The sequence below is a fragment of the Neocloeon triangulifer genome, unplaced genomic scaffold, assembly GCF_031216515.1.
Source record: "Neocloeon triangulifer isolate White Clay Creek 2 clone unplaced genomic scaffold, ASM3121651v1 ptg000013l, whole genome shotgun sequence".
Classification (NCBI taxonomy): domain Eukaryota; kingdom Metazoa; phylum Arthropoda; class Insecta; order Ephemeroptera; family Baetidae; genus Neocloeon; species Neocloeon triangulifer.
Genome location: NW_026775555.1, coordinates 6741295 through 6762193, shown reverse-complemented (window position 1 = coordinate 6762193; position 20899 = coordinate 6741295). Strand labels below are relative to the sequence as shown.

The following is a 20899-nucleotide window of genomic DNA, read 5'->3' as shown; positions in this document are numbered from 1 at the left end:
GTGCAAATAGCTTCCCGCTAGAAATGTCGTTACTAATCTATGAAAGAGCCAATGAGAGCGCAAGAAGTGGAGGCCCCCGACCAATCGCGTTGCAGCTTTGCTTGTTTTTGGAGGCAAAACTAAGCGAACGTTAAAAATCAGCCGGCTGGTACTGGAAATACGTCTGCCCTTGAAAAAAGGGCTCATTTTTCAGGGAAGCTGAATGAAGGGTGAGTCGTGACAATTGTTTTTGAAGGTGCTTGTGATATTTTACTTCAAATTTTTATATTTCATGCCTTAGATAGCCTGCGGAGATTGTAATAATTGAAAATTAAATTTCACCTGCTTGAAGAAAATTTGATTTTTGTTTACATTAGCTGCAAACGGATGCAATTCAATTTTTTTCATTTTCATTCGCCAAAAATTTTGCTTGGAGATTTGTTTATGCTACGATTTCATTTATCAAGAATTGATGTATTTAACTTTGACTCGTGCAGATTCCTGAAAAATGGATAAACCGAAGTCGAGCAACGAGTCCGTTGCTACAAGGGTGGCGTGCTTGAACCTTCGATTGCAATCACCTTTTGACAAGGGTGGCAATGAAGTCAACTCCAAAATGAATACGGACGCCTTGCAAGACGCTCTCGTGGCCCTCTACGATGAATGCAAAAAGGAATCCTTGAGAAAGGAACCTGCGATTTCTGAGTTCGTCGAAAAGTGTAAGTGACCGCAAAACAAAAGAAGCAATAATTATTTTTAGCAATCCTCTTTAAGGTTTGAATTATTGATTGTATAATTGCTTTCCAGTTGGAACAACTGTCGAAGATATTAAATTATCTCGCGTCAATACCAGTGACTTTTCCATTGTTTCAATAATTGGCAAGGGAAATTTTGGAAAAATCGAGCTCGTCCGAGAAAAGGAGACTGCTTGTCTCTATGCTATGAAGAAAATGCCAAAACTGTGTCCCAATGGGCATAAAGAGGTACTATTTCAGAAAAACTCTGCCTCTGCATTTGTTAAATTAAAATTAATTTTAAATTGTACTTAGGCTAGTTCATATGAGGAGGAGAGAGACATCTTGGCATTGGCTTCTCGGCCTTGCGCTGCATCGGAGTGGCTGCCGTATCTAAAATATTCCTTCCAGGACACATCGTATTTGTACCTAGTGATGGAATACTTGCCTGGAGGCGACCTGAGTGGAGTCCTTGACAAGTATGAATAATACAAATAATTTTGCATTAAGAAAATCATTTTGGATTTTATATAGTTTCCAAGGATTTCTCTCTGAAGAGATGGCAAAGTTTTACATCGCAGAAACACTGCTAGCCATAATCAGTTTGCATGAATTAGGCTATGCCCACAGGTAAAATAATTTATTTGTGTGTTTTAATGATTAATACAGACCAAAATTCTAGGGATATCAAACCCGACAACATTTTGCTTGATCGCTGTGGTCATGTCAAAATTGCCGACTTCGGATCAGCTGCAAAGCTGAACAAGCATGGAAAGGTTGACAGTCGAATGCCTGTTGGCACTCCAGAGTACATTGCTCCGGAGGTGCTTCAAGCTGCTGCTGGTGAAGGTGGAAAATATGGTGTATGTTTTTCTTGTCTGCTTTAATTATATCTTAGTGTAATTACTATTTTGGCTTTCATAGGTTGAGTGTGACTTCTGGTCTCTTGGCGTAATTGCTTACGAGATGATTTTCGGCGTCACTCCGTTCAGTAATGAAAATCGAACACAACTGTACTGTAACATTCTTGCCCATGAGGTATTGTTTTTATTATTGAATTGTTAAAAAAGCTTAGAAATATCTTTTAGATGGGCTCTGAAAATTTAACATTCCCAAGTGGTTTTGGTGAAAGTAAGGAGATCCGTCAACTGATTGCTGGTCTGCTTTCTCCAGCACCTTCAAGACTAAATGCCATGCAGATCAAGAAGCATTCCTTTTTCATTGGAACACCATGGAACTCCATGAGAGAAAGTAACTTTTGCTGTTTAAATTTTATGCATATTTATGATTTTGGATTAATCCAGCCGTTCCACCTTACATACCTATGATTGAAAGTGAGACAGATGTGTCAAACTTCAACTTGCCAGTGGATGATTCGCCTAGCCCTCTTACAGAGGACTTCATGACCAAGAAGATTTTCTCTGGGCGCCAACTACCGTTTGTTGGATTTTCCCTGAATCCAAACCAGTTGGCAATCCAGTCATCCTTGCCCACATCCATGCCTACCGAATATCTTAGTCCAAGACGCTCTAAGTCCGAACATCCTGACATTGCACGAGCTAGGGAATTAAAAACCATGAAAGATTTGCTGAAGACGAAGGAAAAAATCATTGAGGAGGCCATGACTAGTCGTCGAGAGGCAGAAACTAAGCTAGAGCAAGTGACAAGAAAAGCAAATGTAATTTTACCACTATAAAAAATTATACTTTCTTAAGCCTTTATGTTTAGGAGTACCACAAAACAATTCTGAAGGAGAGGAATGAAAGGCATGAAGTTGAGAGCAAAGCCCTTGAAATGGTGAAGAGCATGAAGGCTAAGTGGCAAACCATGTCCCAGCAACAGGTTTTGAACTTAAATAAACAACTAGAAGAAGCACAGAAAAATCTCAGTGGAAGTGATGCCAAGCTGACAGATCTGGAGAAAAAACTCAAAAATCAAGAAGATCAACTGCAGGCTGAACGAGATGCCAATAGCAGACTTGAAACACTTTTGCAACAGCAAAAGAGCAGCATAACAAGGGTAATATCTTCCTTTATAAATCACAAATTAGATTTAATTCTAAAATAAATAATAATAAATACAAATAGGCAAGGAGGGAAACTATGACGTTTATGGAGGGTGCAGAGAAAATATCAGAATTGAAAAATGAGTCGGCCCGACTGCAAAACTCTCTCTCTGATCTTCAGAACAAATCAGTTTCTTTAGTATATTGAATTTATTTTGAAAAGAAATATCATTTATTTTTATTATCTTTTTAATAGGAAAATACTGTATCAACTTTGAACGACGAAAAGAGTGTACTTGAGAGACGCCTTGTTAAACTGGAGAATGAAAAAAGCAACCTTGCAGTTCAGTTGGAACAGACTAAGCAAACTTTGAAGGAGGCTGATAAGAAACTTCAGTCGGAATGTAGAAAATACGAAAGTCAAATTAAGGTTTATTATTTAGAAATTCATCCTAATCAAAAAGAAACTAAAATATATCTATTTTTTTTTCTTTGCAGAAAATGCAAGCTGAATTAGACTCCTCTGTATTGGAATTGGAAGATAGCAAGAAGAATACACAGAGAGAGAATACTTTAGAAAACAAAGTAGCCGAGCTAGAGAAAGATCTGAGCAAAGTCCGTCGAGAGAAAAGAGAGCTCCAATCTCAACTATCAGCAGCTAAAGACAAAGATGGTAACAATGGAACATTTTGTTTGTTAATGACTCATTGTTGTGTATTTAAATATCAGACGAACAACAGCAAAAACTGGAATCGCTGGAAGAATGTTTGGTTAAAATGGAAGATAGGATTGAAAAACTGGAAGAGGAGAATGAGAACTTGCAGTCCAATGACCTGAACCAATCGAAACGGTAAATTTTTTTAAATTATAGGTATAGATAGATGGAATAATATTTTGTCATTTTCAGATTGTCGATTGCTGCTACTTTCAGCTTATCACCACCTGAAAGCGTTGAAACCCCAGCTGCCTCCCTGAGAGAGCTTGACTGTTTGAAAGCCCAGCTGGAACACGTGGAGACTCAGTTAGAAAAATCTCGAGAAGGTGCTGTTCTTGATAGGCAAGCTTGTCGAACAGCGCAAACTGATCTCTATAAGGTAAGAACAAAATCATTGAGTCTTCTAGGATTTTCATATTTTTTTTTCATTCAACAGAAAGAGAGGGAGCTCTCTGATGTAAAGTTAGATCTTCGCATTACACAACGAGAGTTGAAAACCTCAGAAGCTTTAACCAAATCCTTGGAACAAGATAAAACACAGCTTGAGCAAAAGTTAGCTGAGACTGAAGAAAAGTTGAAGACTGCATCAGAGGAATTGTACAGTCTAAAGAAAAAGCTGGATGTAAATGAATTGACCATGTCAAAGTCAGCTTCTGATATTGTGGTATGCACACTAAAACAAGTTTTATGAAAAACAAAAAAACTGTTTTGCCTTGCAGAATTTGAGGAAGAAGGAGAACGACCTTCATTCAAATCTTATAGAAAAGGTACAAGAGCTCTCGTCTTTGAAGCATCAGTTGGGAGAGAAGACCAATCTTGTAACAAAACTGCAAAACTCTTTAGACATCTTGAAAAAGGAGGCTGAAACTAGCAAGGGCAATGCGCTAAGCGCTACATCTCAAGTCGCTCAACTAAGAGCCCAGATGGAGTCTTTGAAGGAGGTCAGTAAAACTAGTTTTGGGATCTCATTGACATATATAACAGTTTTGTCTTTACTATACAGAATAATGCTGCGCTACGAGAAGTTTGCACTGAACAAGAGCAACAGCTTGATGATTCAGAAGTACTTAGAGCTGCTTACGAAGTTCAAATTGAGCAAGGGAAACAAGAAGTTTTTAGGCTCAAAGAAGAACTGAAACAAATTCGAGCTGATCTCAATGCTAAGATTATAGAGGCTGACGAGCTTAGTGCCGCTAAGAAGGTGCTCGAAGAAACACTGGCCGAAGTGAAGGAGGAAGCTGCAATGCGCGAAACTGACGCTGTGGAAGATATCAAAGAATTAAAAAGCCAGATCACAGAAGCGCGACATCAGAATGAGCAGCTCATACTGCAAATCAACGAGTTTGAAGAGACACTTTGCGAGAGTGATCGCCACACAAGGGAGCAGCGCCAAGTGGTTGAGTCTCTAAAGGAGAAGAATGCTGACTTGCAGGAGGAAATTTCAGAAACTCTGACTGACTTGCAAACAGCCCGAGACAATGCTGACAGAATTGCTGTTAGTGATCAATTTAATTTTAAATATTCTATTTTGCTAATTATTTGCTTGTAGGCTTCCCTGTCTAAATCCAGCCAGTCTTTGAAAGAGAGCAGTGAAAAAATCTCTGACCTGGAGGAGCAAATGAAGAATTTGAAAATTCGCTATGATGAGAAAATTTTAAAAATGGATGCTCAGTTGGCCCAGCAAAACAAACTGATAGTATTTTTGCAATCAAAGAGTGAGGCTGGAAAGAAGAAGAGGGTTTGTTGAAAAATGAAATTATAATCGCAATATTTATTTTGTTTTTAAAATCAGACCTTGGCCGACAAAATTTTTGGAATACACCCTAAAGAGAATGTGGCGCCTTCGCCATTCCCAAACAAGAATCTCGCCACACCAATGAGTGCCAAGGACAAGTCAAAGACCTGGGACGGTCGCCCAACTCCGACTCCTACAAAGACGGGTATTCTGTAGCCAAATTTAAATAAATATATCGATATTAACTAAAAATTTGCAGCCAAAAGGGAACCCGTTGTGGCTCCACCAAAAGCAATCACTGAGCCCCCTAAAAAAGTGGAATTTGAGGAAAATAAACCTTTGTTTCCGTCCAGAAACTGCCCTATCATAATGGAACAGCGCACTCTGCCTGATTACTGCCGAATCACCACGAATTGTGCCGTTTCACTCACTGAGCAGGTCACCCTACTTGGCACCGTAGAAGGGCTTTACAGCTTGCATTCCAAATCTGCTGGCTCTCAGTTGGTGCACATTGCTGGTGTCACTCAAGTGAAGCACATTTCCATTGTTCCCCATCTGGGCATCGCTCTTTTCATCACTGGTAAGCAGACGGAGCTAGAAATATTTTTTGAATCAATTTATTTGTTATTGCAGGCTCTCCGTCTGCGCTGTACCAGTGCGAGTTGCGAGCCCTGACTGTTGCCGCTGAGGCAGCTCAATGCTCCAAGCCTTCGATCTCATTGAAGCCCGTCGACCATGTGCCCGATCAGTGCCACCTTTGTGTTGTCTCACCCCCACTAGCCATTACGAATGAGAAAGAAATGACCTTCCTGTGTGTTGCCAACATTTCTCACACCAGGTAATTAAATAAGTAAAATCAAAAATGGAATTCATAAATTTACAATGCATTCCCTAGTTTCTTGAAGTGGAACTTTGGATCTTCACAGTTTGAGCCAATTCGCCTCCTTGCAACTGCGTTTCCTGCAACCAGTGCCTTATTCACTCCACAGTCCCTTCTCTTAGTCTGTGATGACATTTTTGAAGTTGATCTGAAGGACTTTTCTGTTGAAGGTACTGATGAAAATGTAAAAAAAAAAAAAAATATTTTTAAAACTTTGGCTTTTAGAATTTTTGGACATATCAGACACATCGCTCTCCTCTGTCAGAGTTACTCTGAAGAACACAAAGGGACCGGTCAAACTCGTTGATGTCACCAAGAGCAGTGCAAAGGCTGAGCCCGAGTTCATGCTGTGCATGCCTGAAGTGGCAGTTTTCCTGGACGCATTTGGACACAGATCTCGGCCTGGCGATTTCAAATGGGCTCACAAACCACTCGCATTTGGTGAGTAACTGAAAATATGAAAATAAAATACAAAACTAAATATTACTAAAAATTTTGTAGTCTACAAAGCACCAAGTCTTTTCGTGCAATTCCAATCAGCCATTTATGAGGTGAAGCCAAATGCTGACAAGATCTGCATGAACGTGGAAGACACTGCCAGCATTGTGTCCACAGATGATGGTACACTTTCACTCAACTCCCCAAAGCTTTTGGGTAATTAATAAAACTGACTTTTTTATTTTTTGTGATCATTAATTTTTTCTTTGGTTCAGGTTTTGGATTGAGTCCAGGCACTGCCCTTGCAACATCTCAACAGGCAAGCGGTGCGACGACAGTTATGAAAATCAGCTGCCAAGGTGCGGACGACTTATCTCTTGTGTCTGATAAGTAAGTCTTAACGATTCTAAACATAGTGCGTTTAATCTTAACACAAACAACTATTTACAGCGATCTGCAAACAGACGAGTTCAGTTTCACTTCATCACTGGAAGAGTCGTTGGATGGGGATGAAGTTGTTGAACGTCCAAGAAGGGTTCAGTTTTAGTGGTGATGCATTTCCTGTTCTAAATTATACAAAAACAGCTTTCCTTGTTTACATAGACTCAATCTAGAAATTCTTGCCAACTTTTGTTTAATTTGTTAGTTTTTTTGGATTAGATTATAATGAAAATATTGCACGAATCGATGTACATAAATATTTTATTTTTTTATCATACACATTCAATAAAATTTTAACTTTTCAAAAAAATTATATTCTATTAAGGTACCAATTGAGACTTGTTGATAGAAAATTTATTCTATTTATAATTCCATTCATAGTCTGCAAAGTTGAAATCAATAATTTCACTGCTACAATTTGTGTAGCCAACAAATCTTTTTACTGTTTTAATGCAAACCAAATAATTCCAACAAAAACCATTGATAACCCCAGTAAAGTTATGGTTTTTTTCATAAAAACATTGTCTGCGCCTTGGACAGTTTTGATGATTTCATTGTTTTTCAAGAACAGTGTCCTGCTCTCTTGGATTAGCTTTTGTTTGGTAACCTCATCTAATTCATTAGCAACCTCGTTCATCTTTTTTGCAAATTCCCGTTTGACTTGAGCGATGGTCTTGTTTTGAAAATTAGTGATTGCGTAGCCCTCAGTTTGGGTAGGATTTTTAACTCCAAAGAAAGGGAAAAACTTTTGAGCAAGCTGACGCTTCTTCTGTAGAATTTGCCCTCCAGAGAGCAATCCCATGTACAGGTGATAAATGTAAGCCATCAGAAGGTGAGGGTCAGTTTCCTCCAAGTTTTCCAGGTACTTGACATACGCAGCCACTTCGAGTCGTGGATGGTAGTTCGTCTTCCAGTCTTCCCCCAAATAAAAAGTCAAGTCGCGTTCAAACGCCTCGGTGCGCCTCAGTCCTTCAATGTCCAGCTCACCGACCAGGGAATTACTCATTCGAGTCATGGCACTTTCAAGAAATTTGAAGATTTCATAAAAGATTAGCAATCCCTCTGCCCAAACGGAGTTGTCGGACATTGCTGAAAAAAAGGGTGCACACTATTAAAAAAATAAATTGATAAAAAATTTAATATAATAATATATTTTCTCTGTATTGACATAATCAGCATTGAGAGATGAGCGTGATCTCAAGCGGTTATTCACCACAGAAAATAATGAGAATCATATTATATGCGTCAATCATTAAAAATAGAACTAACCAAACATCAATTTTGCGTTGACGAGTTTGTCGCTCAAATCATGGACATCTCTGGTCGCCTCTCGCATTTCTTGGATGAACGTCTTCATTTTTGTCTGAAAAATTAAACGTGGCAGTCAAACGATTAAGTTACCCTCTGATAATTCAAGTACACTTTGTACATCCTAAAAATAAACGGCCTTCAATTTTGCACTCATCTTATCAGATTTAAAATTTCATGTATCACACAGTTTTTATTAGCTTGATCTAAACATCATTATCAATTATGTTTTTGTTAAATTTAGCTGTGAACAATAAATATCGTCTTGCCTGTTTTGGAGAAGGTGTGCGTTGGTATGTATGAAGTGAATTATAAAAAAAAACTTTTTAATGCGTTTTAACACTAAAATGGAAATAATGACTCCATCAATGTCACTGCGCGTTTATGAACGAAGACGACAGTGTATATTTGCTGAAATGTTGTTATTTTGCTCAATGAACTGAGATTTAATTGAAGAAAGACTGTACCGACCCTCCATATTATTATTTCTCTGTACGCCAAGAGTAGAAAGGGAATAATTGCCGAGTTTCGAAAATTAAATACACCTCTTTTATTAAGCAAAAATTAAGTAAATTTTTTATCATTTGCCGATAATAAATTAATCTAGCTATCATAAAAGATAGCAAATCGGAAATTTCGTTATACCCAAAAGCCATTCGCGTGCGATTCCAGAAACCTCGAATTTCCCCCGTCTCAATCTCCCGCCTCAGGAAAGGACAAACATGGCGGATTTTCGCACGTTTTCCAGTTTATAGCTGCTTCTGCGCGTGCCCATTGTTTCGCCACAGTCGGTGTTGTTTTTCGCCCGCAGTTCTTCGGCGGCCGATGGGTTCGGCCGACCCTTTGGATTTTCGGTTGCAGCACGTTTCCAGCTAGCCGACGATGCGACGAGTGAAGCTTTTGGATCTCAGGTGGGGTGTCTAGCGTAGGACCACTTCTTCTTGGTTTTCGGTTTGCGGCTGTCAGTGAGTGTCACAAAAGGAGAATTGGGCCTTGGGCTGTCAGTCCAGTGAGGAATCCGCGTGATTTCGCGAATATACTGGCCGCCGACTCGCTCTCGCCGACTACGAACTGGCTGCCGACAAGGGGTGGGTGGACCGGTGGTCTGCCCAACGAATATTATGAGCTTGGCTGCCGTTAAAAAGGGGTGAGTAAAGAGTAAAGACACCGAAGAGCGAGTAGAGTCAGTGCGTTTCCAAACGTCAACAAAACAAAACGCAGCAGCAGCAGCACCACGCTCGACCATCGTTATCTTGCGGTGAGATAAGACGAAAATCGCGACTTTATCTTCTTATCATATCGACCGTTGATTTATAATTAATATTTTGCGGATGTTTGGAAAAAATCGTTGAAAATCATAGCCACATCTAAAATTTGTAGGGCACCCGAAAATAACGCTAATCCGTGTTTCAATGCATAGACCAATATAATTCCGAAAGAATTAAAATGAATTTATTTGAATTTTTTTTTACTTCTTATTTGATTTTATTATTTATTTGAAACGCCGTTCGGTGCGTGATTAGTGATGCGTTAATTTGAAACAAGTGTATTGAATATCGACGGGCACGCCTTTTTGGTTTTGAAATTCCACTCGCACGCTCGCTGCGATTTGAGCTCTCCGACGGTGCAGTTATATTTATTTCTCTCCCATCGCTTCCATACCAATATCTTCTATGTATTTATTATTTGTCTCTCTTCAGCTCTTCACACACACGGTATTGATTCGAAATCGAATTCACCTTGCACGTACTGCATTCATTTGCCTGATATTTATTACCATCAAATTTTTAGATTTACTTCTTGGAAAGTGCTCCATTTATTTCGGTTTGTTTTGTGAAAACGTAATAGTTTTGTTTCACGGGGAATAGAGCATGACGAGGAATTTAAATTTCGCGGGACGCAGCCGTTCCGGTTCTGCACTTCGGAGCAGAAGCAGTTTTTTGCCCAAATAATTGGGTCACCTGACGCTCGTTTTTCCATCGCCGCGGTTAAAATAAGGTAAAGCGAATTTATTTCCCTCCTTTTGCATCTTTTTCAAATCGCACAGTTTCAGCACCTTGGTGCAAATTTAAAAAAAAATTGTGATTATGAAACTGCGGCTCGAGTGGCAGAAAACCCTGCCCGAGGCGATGCTCGCCGCATATTTTTGCATTGTGGTCGCCGTTGTTTTCTGGCTTCTCGCCACAGATTCGAGCTCCGTGCAAATGACGAGAAAAAGCAGGAAAATAATACCGTCGATGACGTGCATTCTTTTTTTAAAATCGTATAAAATTGTCTTTTCATTAATGATGTCATTTTCGAAACGAGCCAGTTTAGATTAAGATCGGCAAACACATCGATCGGCGGGCGAGCCAACAGCCGCGATTTCAGGGCGACCCTGAGACGTAGCTTTCGGGTGTCATTTGAGAGCATGTTTGTGTAATGAGCAAAATATACGACTCGATTTTTGCACTCGTCATCGACAATATGTGAACTCGAAGAAAGACGCCAATGATGTTCCAAGGACAAAAAAATTATTTTTCAAATCTTTTTAAGCAGACCGAAGATAAATTATTTTTTTCTTGTTGACTTCATTTTCAACGTCTTAAATATCACTTGAATGTGACGTCAAACCATCGTTTTGTTCCTAAATAAAATAAATTATTTTTAGCCACTGAACAAGGAAAAATCCACAATAATTTATTATATTTACTTAATTTGAGAAATTTATAGAAAAAGTTTAAAGCTATACTGAAGTCTGCTGCAAAAATTAGATGTTTTGAATGCAATAAAAATAGAAAATATTTAAAAAAAAAAATTATTATTCCTAATTCAAAACAGTCAAGTTATGTATCACTATATTTTACTTTATTTTTAATATTAATTAACTTTTGCATTAATTAAAAAAGTCAACAATTTTAACGCGCAGACCCACCACAACGTTCGAGCGAAAAAATTTGATTAATTTATTTTTAGTTTTTCAAAAGTATGCAACCCGCTTGTTACACGTGCCATGAATCAAGAGGCAACGAAGAATAGATTTGTTAAGATCATAAAATATTAAGAAAATTCAGATGGATGAAATTTTGAGATTTTGAGAAAACATCCAAGCAAGTAAAATGAAACCAATCTTTCTTAGCACCTTTCTTTGAATTTCCATGATTTGGACTTAAATTCAAATTACCATGAATCATCGTGGACTTTTACTACAAAAATAAAATCTATCAATTTCCTACCAGCAAAGTTTTTGCTGTTTTCACAAATTTGAACAATTTCTTCAAAAATATAGAAATTAACTGACCATAAAGTAAGAAACCAAATCAACGGCATTTTATTTTTGATTTTTTTGCAAATTTTGTTTTTGGTTGGTACGAATTAAATTAGTCGCAGTGCGACACGACAATCACGCCACTGCGACAATAAGAGATTTGTCGTGCGCTCAAATCTTTCTTTGGCGAAGACATAAACAGACCGAGGTGAAGCCCCATTACTGCTCTTGTTTCAACTCGGCCGGCGTGCACTTGCATTAGCCGATCGAAGCACCAACGACAGGTGCGCGCCAAGAATGAAAATTGCGTACGTATATTTTTGTAAAAGAGAATGTGAGAATGTTGTGTGTCTTTCTCTCTCTCACTCCCCCTGAAACCAGTCGCCCTACTTACACCTCGCACTGTAGTCACAAGTACCGGCGAACGCCTTCTCAGCCCCGATTATTTATTCGGCGTACGAATGTAAATATATCGCGCAGATGGCGTTCCTCTTTTTTCATTCGATTAATTTTTTCGTTCGCTCTCAAGAAGTCGAGAGCCCCTGTTGGACCAAAACCTCTTCAAACCCACGCTCGCAAACTGTGTAATGGCGTATTTAAATCTGGCAGAGGCGATAATTGCAAAATTTTTAAATAAGCAAATGTATTTTTAATTAACAAAATGGTAGCAATTTTTAAATTAGAGATGAAAAGATTTTCTACTGAAAAGCAAAACAAATGTGTAATTTACTCCTTGTTAGCCAAAGCCTGGAAGCTAATTTTAAATTTGCAATGTGGATGTGAGCAAATAATAATACAAATCGGCTGGCAATTTCGAACAATTTATCTTCGATCTTCATTTCTAATCACAAGTCCGTTTTAATTGATGTAATCATCGTCTCCTGAACGTGACTTCATTCCAAACATTCACAGCTCATTACAAGGCTGCGCGCGATAAAATTACTTCCTGTCTTTGTACGCGGCAATTAATTAATTATTCTGGTGCCAAGTAATTAACTCTTTCTTGTTAGTAATTATCTCATAAAAATTGTTTACAAAATTTTCATCTTCACTTCGATAGAAATCAGGCCAAGCTAAATTAATTTTTGTTCATAGTAATTTTCAAAACGAAATAAAATTTTGTTTATATATACGTTTAAAGTTTTTTTTGTTGTATTTTTTCAATTTTTATTTAGGAAATCACCTTAATAAATTGCAATCTTAAGCAGAGATTGATTGCGAATATTGACCGGCTCTAGCGTTTTAGAGAATTAGTTTGTTCGAATGGTGCTGCGGAGTGCGGTGTTATAAAAGAATAAATATTTCCGAGAGAAAAATCGGTAGTGGTGTCTGGGTGTCCTTGATGGATCGAGATCGCGAGAAAAGCACCGCCTGCTGCTGCAGCACAGCATCTCGTTCCCCTCTTTTTGAGCGAGACGCAGAGTTTACAGTTAAGCCTGATGAGTTTTGTATTTCATCTCGGGCCGAGCGAGCGGCCTGCCAACGTTCAGAAGTTTGCCGCGCTGATAACATTAATAAAATTCACGCGGGATCAATCGAAAGGAAAGAAAAACACCTTCGGGGACCTGAGCTCGCTTTCCAGAGGAGATAAAAAATTAATCAGCTGAGTCTAGTGTATCCGGAGTTGTAAATTCAAACGAGAATAGTTTAGGAGATTTTCGCCTCCCCCTCCGTTCTATGCAAAGTGAAGAATTTATTTTCGCGAGCGTCCCGGGTGGATACGCGGAGAAAAATTGCGTTTCGTGCGAGCAATTTTCTCCCTCGACCGTAAATTGCCCAAACACGAGCTCCTCCGAGAAGCGTTTTTGCTAAATTTTTCACGACTTTCCATTTGGCAGCCGAAAAAAAGGCTCGGCTTTTTCACGCAAATTGGCGACGGGAGAGGTTGCAACGAATTGCCGGAATGAGCGAGGCGTCGGTCTCTTCTCCCTTGACGCCATTGATTATTATTATTATTTGCTCTTTTAGATTACACTCGCAGGCAGAGGGGCCCCTCGCGCATTTCGAGGAAAAATATAAATTAACTCTCTATGAGATAAGCGCTTTGTTGCCGTGCCTTGGAGTGTCACTCTTCCTCTTTGCCCGCGGTCGCTTTGTGGCGGAAACTGCGGAATCTGAACATTATGTCATAAATTATTAGAGCCCCTCATTGTTTGGGGGAAAATTGCAGCATCTTTAAAACGTTTTTTAGCATATAAGGAAATAATTTGCACTGCTAAGAGGAAAAAGTCGATTTTATTAATAATTTTAAAAACTTATTTAATTAAAACATCAATTGAGTATTGTTCTCAGTATTTGTGTGGATATTTTGTGACCCAAATTTCACCGTTTTACATCTGGTTTTTCCACCAAACAATACGATCGATCAATTGTAATTTTGGGCAGAGTTTTTTAAAGCAAATTAAAAAAAATATATATCTTTGTTGGAAAAACTTGCCAAATCACTTAAAAATGCCAAATAAAACTGATCATATTTGACGGATAAAAAAATTGCAGGAAATTTAACGTTCCCATTAAAAACTTGAACAGAACACTGGCCTTCTCTAAATAGATAAATTATAATTGATTGCATTTTTATCAGCGCTTCTTTATCCTGTTGAAATTAGTTAAAAAAACTTCTGTCCTATATTTTGTTCAAGAAGTTAAAAAAAATGCAAATTTAATTTTTTATTAAAAACTTGATTTCCCCTTGGCATTTCCAATCTGGTTTTGAAACTCGCAAGCCGCAAAAAAAAAGATCTCGCCCCCTTTGATCGCGCAAAACCGGGTCCGGAGAGGAAAGTTGGCACAACTGGTGCTGCGCTCGGATGGTGCTCCTCGAGACGACCTCGAGAGGCGCCGCGCCGTCAGCAGCTGCTGTAGTCGCGATGTACCCGTTCAACAGGCGGTTGCCGTGACACAGCGCGCGGCTCGCCCCGACCGACCGACCGACCACCGCCAAAATGCTCAAGTTCAAGAAGTGCCTTATTTTCCGCAGGTCGGTCACGTCGCCCGGCTCGACCTCGGCCACCCCTCAGCAGGAAAAGGCCAAGTCTGCGGCCAGCAGGAGCGGCCGTGCAAATGCGACACGTCCGCCGCCGCCGCCGCAACCCGAGACCGTTACCAACAATACGCCGAGCCAAGCAGAAAATCGCCCTGCATTAGGTATGCCAAGCGTGATATGCATTTTGATATTATTTTTCGTTTTTTCGACGCCCTGATTTTTTCTATACGTGCAATTATTTGCCCCCGATTTCAGCTTCCTTGATGTGTCTCTTTTTCTTTTTAGGCGGGGTATTTACAAATGCCTCGGCAGTATCAAGGTCAATTAGAGAGCCCTTTAAGGAAACTTGCAGGTTAACAAGGCGGCAGAAAAATAAATGGTCGTCTCTTCTTTTTTTGTCTGTCTGCTGCCGGCTGCGAAATTTTCTCCGTTGGCTCTTAATTAATGTGTTATTTTATTTTTCTTGAACCGTTGCAATCAAAGCGGCGATAATCTGATGAAATGGAGCATGGCGCACCCACTGAGATAAGCTGGCTCTTGTCAGTCAAAAGATTTAAATTTAATTATATATCATTCGTAAAAATTCAACTCGAGTTGTCTCCAAATCATCATCGTTATAGCCAACGTTTATTTATTATTATTTTTTTTTGCCGAGCATGGAATAAACGAGACAACCTGTGGAGCCAGTTTTAGCCGCTCCAGCATAATTACTTTCATAATTGCGCGAATGACGCATTAGTTGTCACAAACGACGTGATGCATGTTTATTTCTGAATTGACTCGTTCGCGCTCCCTGTCACTTATTCTTTATCGTTTGTTTCGAATTTGTCGACCGCGCGTGTTTTTGTTTGGCTAATAAAATGCTCGTCGCTTGCAGCCCAAAACCCTCCCCCGGCTGTGGCGGATCTCGAGGCAAAGGTCCTGGAGTTGACGCAGATGCTTCAGACCAAGCAGGCTGAGGTCAACATGCTGAAGTCGGAACTCAAAGAGGCGGAAAAGGTGTGCAATAAAAATTTATACGCAACTCGCAGGAAGCATGGTTTTATGACCGTCGTTGAACTATTAAGTGTCTATGAAAATGGAAATGTTGCAACGACATTTTCAAAGAGAGTCTTTTTTTATTTGCAATCAAAATTATTAGTCTTTATTAAGTTAATATTTATCAAATCGTTATAGTATAAAAAAAATTCAAACTTTGCAATTTTTTAAAACAATTCGAAGTAATTATCGTTAAATTTCAACATTTCTTAAAATTAAATCGTTTTGAAAAAGCCACAATTTTCAAATTAAAAATTATTTTAATAAAAGTTTCTTTCAATATCTCAATAAAATTTAATGCTTTAATTTTGTAGTGAAAGACATAAATTATTTTTTGTTTTGCCATTGATCTTTTTATATAAATATGTCAAAGGAAGCCAAAAGTAAAAAACGTTATCAAATAAAAACCATGATCAACAGGAAATGGCAACTTCGGCAGCAGCAGGCAACGTCCAGCTCAAGGAGTTGCGCGTCGAAAACAAAACCCTCAAGACGAAGCTTGCCCAGCTCGAAGCCTCAACGGCAGCGGCCACTGCTGCCAATTCTACAGCGTCCCAGCTCCAACCACTATCGGACACGGAGAAATTGCTACTCGGCCAGATCCACCAGCACTCCTCCGCGCCAGCGTCGATCGCCGGAACAGAGCCACCAACACCCTATGTAAGTGTGACTAGTGGACCTTGAAATTAACGATTTTACAAAAGAGTGTTTACACTTTTTGTTTTGGGGCAACAATCGCGTACTTTTCCCCACAATCATTTTATTTTTGATCTTTTTTCAATCAGGATGCGCTCGGCACTGACATGCTGGCCTCGACCTGCTCGCAGGGAGTGCCTGGAACTCCGGACTGGGAACACCAGAGTTTAGGAAGCTGCAGCGAAGTGTCCGTTGCTGGCCTGCAAGATCGGATTCTGCAAATGGAAGAGACGCACTACAGGTATTGTGAATTTTCATTATGAAATTCAGATGCGATTTTTCATGCCGTTGACCCGAAGGACCAGATTAATTTGACCCTAGTTGAGTCTCACATGAGAACCCGTAGCGCCTGAGAGTGCAATGCTCTCTGGGGATGCTGATTTTTTTTGCAACGTTGTGTTGGTAGACCTCTCGCGTTTTATTATACTCGAGCACCACTCACTGAATTTATCATTGACCTCATTAGCATTCCCCTATCATGAGGCGCATCTCAAATATGTGATTTAATATGTGCATTAAATCAGAATGATTTCAATTTGTAACCTTGAAATTAAAAAAAAATATTAAATAACAGTTTTAATCAAAACACTAATTTTACTTGCACACATTTAATTGAAATAAAATTTATTAACAACTTTTCTTTTACCTTTAATTTCTAGTACAAGTGAAGAATTGCAAGCAACCTTACAAGAACTGGCTGATCTGCAAAATCAACTGTCTGAACTTCAATCGGACAACTCTCGACTCACAGACGAAAAAGCTGTCGTCCTTCAATCCCTTTGCAAGCAGACTGAGCGTCTTGAGGACTGCAGGGCCAGGGTTGAGTCATTGACGGCCCTGCTCTGCTCTGAAGGCCTTCCAGCTCCGAATGACACGGAGGCCAAACTGCTCGAGATCATCAAAGGTCTCCACGAAGAACGGTCTGAGCATCAGGGTTTGATTGAAGCTGCGGAAGCGAGGGTGCGAGGTGCCCAGGAACGCTTGTTGGCAGCCGAAACTGCTTCGGCCAGACAAAACGAGAGGGTCTCAGTGCTGCAGGCTCAGGTGGAAGTGGGAGTGGCTGATAAGAAACGACTTGAAGACCGATTGGAGGCCACTCTGCGTGAGGCTCAGGAGAAAGCCATCGAGCATGACAGAATTGAAAACCTCCTAGCCAACGCCAAAGCTAAGGTATAGAGATATTTATTTGTTTTCGAAAAACATTTTTAATGTTGCATTTATAACTAGATTGAAGAGTTGGAAGAATGCAGAACGTCTCCTGCCAACGAAACACAACTTGAATCAAGGCTCGAGAGTATTCGCTCTGAGAAGGAAGAGTTGGAGGTGAAAATCGTTGAGCTGCAGGAGCAACTTGCCAAAGCCCAGGGTGAAGTTGCCAGGATTAGAGAGACAACTAATACATTGCAAGAAGAACTGAAGGTTAGCTTTTTATACCATAACATTTTATCAATATGATTTGATTGGTAATCATTTTGTAGGTCTCTCGCAACAATGCTCGTTCTCAAGTTTCCGAACTGGAATTTGTCATCAACCAAGAAAGGGAAGAAACTAAACGTGCACAAGCTGCATCCACAGAGCAAGCCGCCCAGGCGCAAAGACACTTGGAGGACAAACGACAGCTGCGAGCGACACTCTCCGAAGCACAGAGAGAAAATTTGGCCTTAAAGGAAGAATTGAAGACAATTCAAGCTCAATTAGATGAAGAAAAGAGACTCAGGGCTGAAGAGGTGATGCAAATTAATATTTTGTTGTTAGGATAATTAATTAATTAATTTGACTTATTTTACAGAATGACGAATGGATTCAGTTCCGAAGCGACCTCCTGATGACTGTTAGAGTAGCTAATGATTTCAAAACAGAAGCTCAACAGCAGCTGGCAAAATTAGTTGTCGAGAACAAAGCCTTAAAGGAGAAGAACAGATCACTGGAAGCAGAGTTGACCAAAGCCAAGGGTAAGGATTTGTATTTTTTTTTTTTATTTAGCATGAACAAGGACTGGTAACACACATTCTTCTTATACTTTTAAACGCTGTCTAACACATCATTATAAAATGCATGCTGATTCTCAGCACTTAACACTAAAGCACTGTGCTGTGACTCCTACCCATCCAATGGTGTTGGACCAACTAAGGAGGAAGTTAACGGCACTGAACACTTTGCCGACGAAGGAAATCTTATCTCGATTGAAGAGTATTTTGATGCTCATGACAAAAAAGTAATCCCTTGCGTGGATGATGCTGCTTCTCCCTCAAATTCAGACTCCGAACCTTCAGCCAAAATCAATAACAATGCAGACGAGACCGACAAAGTGTGTTTGGTGTCTCCACTGCCCCCACCTTTACCGAGCACGCCACCCCCGCCTTTGCCAAGTAACACGGATTTAATCGATTTCGGCCAAGAGGAAAGTCCTGTGATCGAACTCCGTTGCCCTCCAGAGCCGGAAATCATCCCCTTAAATTCTTCTCCAAACCTTTCTCAAAAGAGAAAGTCCGGGCCTGACCTTCCGCCCTTGGTCAATCGAGGGACAGCCTCATTACTGCAAAAAAGATTTTCCTTGCCTGTCACGCAAACGTCAGCAGCTCGAGTGGCTCCAATGACTGCATTTGTCAATGCCAATCTCAATAGTAAGTCAACCGCGTGTCCCCGTCGTGTATGTGCTTTTGCTTTTTTGCGTGGCATATTATTTTCAAAACATTTATGCAGTGTGTTGCTTTTTTTACCAAATTCTTACTTAGCTTCGTTTGATTTTCTTGAGTGTTTAATAAATGCCTCTTCCACTTTCAAGCAAAAGACAGCTCTTCCCTACGTGATGAGAATTTTTACTCCCCATTTTTTCAAATTTCAGGAGCCAAACATAAATTTTTTACCGGTGATTTTGATAGGAATTTAAAAAGAATAACGTTCACGGATTTTGCATGTGATTGCAGGTTTTACGTAGACTTATTTCCGTAAAAACAAAACTACTAACATTACTTTTTCTGGTAGAATGTTTTTGGTGTAGAAAAGCTAAATTGATCTGGTAGTTAGCGACTTTGGCGACGGACAATTAGTTGCAATAAAATTCTGTGTTCCTCTATCTCAGCCCAACAATCTCCCGCTCGACCAGTGAGCACCTCCTTAACAGAGGCCCCTCCGTCGCCCGTGCCCTCCACTCCGGCATGCGACGCCGTTTTCTCGTCGGTGCAACAAGAAATGGCTGCAGCCGCAAGAAGATTGAGAGGCACCGCGATCGCTGACAACCGGCTCTCCGTCAAGAATTTGATTGAGAGCATCGAGAATGCCACCAAACACCACAAAGCTGGTGGCGACTGTGGTACTTTTCAGTTTTATTTTTGATTTAGTTTCATACATAATTTCACTCTTGGTATTCGCACTTGGTGGTTTTCAATACAAACAAGCACGCTTTTTTGTAGAACGGGGTTTTTCAACAGCTTTCTCTTGGGTATAGCAGCTTTTTCTCCTTTTTACGCAAAATGTGTCTAATTTCTTGTGTGCATCGCCTCGACTTAAGTCTAATTTCTGATTTTTGTGATTGGTAGGTGAGAGCCGATGCAGCTCAGCCTCCAACAGTATTGTCACCACTCCTACAAGTCCCAGCCCGTCGCCGTGCAACACTGTTCCCTCAACGCCGTCCCCCATTCCTCCACAGGTGGAACTCTCAAAGAGTCCGTTGAGGGACCAGCAACAAAACAACAGAACTTCTGGAACTTCTCTCACTAGAAAAACTAGCTTCCAAGGTAAAAATACCTTTCAATCATTATCAAAAAGAGACAAAAACTATTCAAATATTCAGTACCTTTTTTTAAAATTCTTATGATTAGCAAAACGTCAACCTTAAAAATTGGCTAAGAATGGTTAATAAATAATTGTTATTATATTAAATTTCCAGAGTATCTGAAAGAGCCTGTAAAGCCCACCAAATCAGAGGAGCTGCCGAGCGCAGTGACGCAACGTCCAAGGCACTTCTCTAATCCTGAAGTTGGTGAGTTGATTGCAATGAAACTATTCCATCAGATTCCAACCAATTTTAATTTCAGCCTCGAAAGACCCGCTTTGGGCGCTGGTGAAAAACGGCGGCTCGAAACGCAACGCCCTGCTCAAGTGGTGCCAGGCCAAGACGTCCGGCTACAAGGGCATCGACATTACCAACTTTTCCAGCTCGTGGAACGACGGGCTAGCATTGTGCGCTCTCATCCACTCTTACCTTCCTGCACTTGTTCCGTACAACACACTCGTGCCCACTGATAAGAGGAAAAACTTCTCAGTCGCGTTTTCAGCGGCTGAGAGTGTCGGCATTCCTACGACTTTGGTCAGTAAAAAAATTTTTATTCAATCAGTAGTAAATTAATTATTTTGATTTTTGCAGAGCATTGTGGAGATGACCCACATGGAGCGACCTGATTGGCAGCAAGTCATGGCATACGTGACGGAAGTCTATAAACACTTTGAAACTTAAGCTTAACTCTTATCTCTACTCGTACTGTATGTCCACTACTTTAACTATTATGTATTTGCAAGAAACTTCATCTTATTTATGTGTAAAAAATCACAAAACTTATTTGTTAGTCCTTGGTAAAATTATCGCAAGCCAGTGAGGAAATTTCTCTTGAACTTAACCGTCAAAATCGTCCAAGTGTGGATCTCGTGCAAGGTACTGGCGTTAACTTTATATGAAACTAAAGACTGCTTATTTTTTATAT

General features: G+C 39.9%; 3 protein-coding genes across 11 annotated transcripts; 2 read left to right on the top strand and 1 right to left on the bottom strand.

Annotated features, from left to right (window-relative positions):
• The first annotated feature begins 69 nt into the window (after nucleotides 1–69).
• On the top strand, nucleotides 70–7244 carry LOC132199101 (citron rho-interacting kinase). Its single transcript, XM_059623570.1, has 27 exons — nucleotides 70–209; nucleotides 477–698; nucleotides 787–962; nucleotides 1029–1192; nucleotides 1248–1343; nucleotides 1396–1576; nucleotides 1638–1751; nucleotides 1802–1964; nucleotides 2018–2391; nucleotides 2442–2732; nucleotides 2801–2917; nucleotides 2975–3148; nucleotides 3217–3391; nucleotides 3448–3568; nucleotides 3626–3812; nucleotides 3870–4097; nucleotides 4153–4374; nucleotides 4437–4928; nucleotides 4983–5171; nucleotides 5226–5373; nucleotides 5428–5748; nucleotides 5802–6006; nucleotides 6064–6218; nucleotides 6274–6489; nucleotides 6550–6702; nucleotides 6762–6876; nucleotides 6937–7244. The coding sequence occupies exons 2-27, from the start codon at nucleotides 488–490 to the stop codon at nucleotides 7031–7033; spliced, it is 5085 nt and encodes a 1694-aa protein (XP_059479553.1). The 5' UTR covers nucleotides 70–209; nucleotides 477–487; the 3' UTR covers nucleotides 7034–7244.
• On the bottom strand, nucleotides 7171–9442 carry LOC132199105 (heme oxygenase 1). 2 transcript variants are annotated; one of them, XM_059623582.1, is made up of 3 exons: nucleotides 8881–9442; nucleotides 8197–8290; nucleotides 7171–8016 (listed from the first exon to the last, which is right to left on the bottom strand). In XM_059623582.1, the coding sequence occupies exons 2-3, from the start codon at nucleotides 8282–8284 to the stop codon at nucleotides 7367–7369; spliced, it is 738 nt and encodes a 245-aa protein (XP_059479565.1). In that variant the 5' UTR covers nucleotides 8285–8290; nucleotides 8881–9442; the 3' UTR covers nucleotides 7171–7366. The 2 variants fall into 2 exon arrangements, with proteins under 2 accessions (XP_059479565.1, XP_059479563.1); XM_059623580.1 differs by lacking the exon at nucleotides 8881–9442 and adding an exon at nucleotides 8505–8665.
• On the top strand, nucleotides 9103–20863 carry LOC132199102 (cytospin-A-like). Of its 8 annotated transcripts, none has more exons than XM_059623572.1 (15): nucleotides 9103–9146; nucleotides 14460–14626; nucleotides 15343–15464; nucleotides 15924–16163; nucleotides 16289–16440; nucleotides 16859–17369; nucleotides 17427–17618; nucleotides 17678–17926; nucleotides 17989–18151; nucleotides 18269–18823; nucleotides 19282–19512; nucleotides 19739–19936; nucleotides 20089–20181; nucleotides 20237–20508; nucleotides 20566–20863. In XM_059623572.1, the coding sequence occupies exons 1-15, from the start codon at nucleotides 9118–9120 to the stop codon at nucleotides 20653–20655; spliced, it is 3264 nt and encodes a 1087-aa protein (XP_059479555.1). In that variant the 5' UTR covers nucleotides 9103–9117; the 3' UTR covers nucleotides 20656–20863. The 8 variants fall into 8 exon arrangements, with proteins under 8 accessions (XP_059479555.1, XP_059479556.1, XP_059479558.1 ...); XM_059623573.1 differs by lacking the exon at nucleotides 9103–9146 and adding an exon at nucleotides 9182–9382; XM_059623575.1 differs by lacking the exon at nucleotides 9103–9146 and adding an exon at nucleotides 9371–9493.
• The last annotated feature ends 36 nt before the right edge of the window (nucleotides 20864–20899 follow it).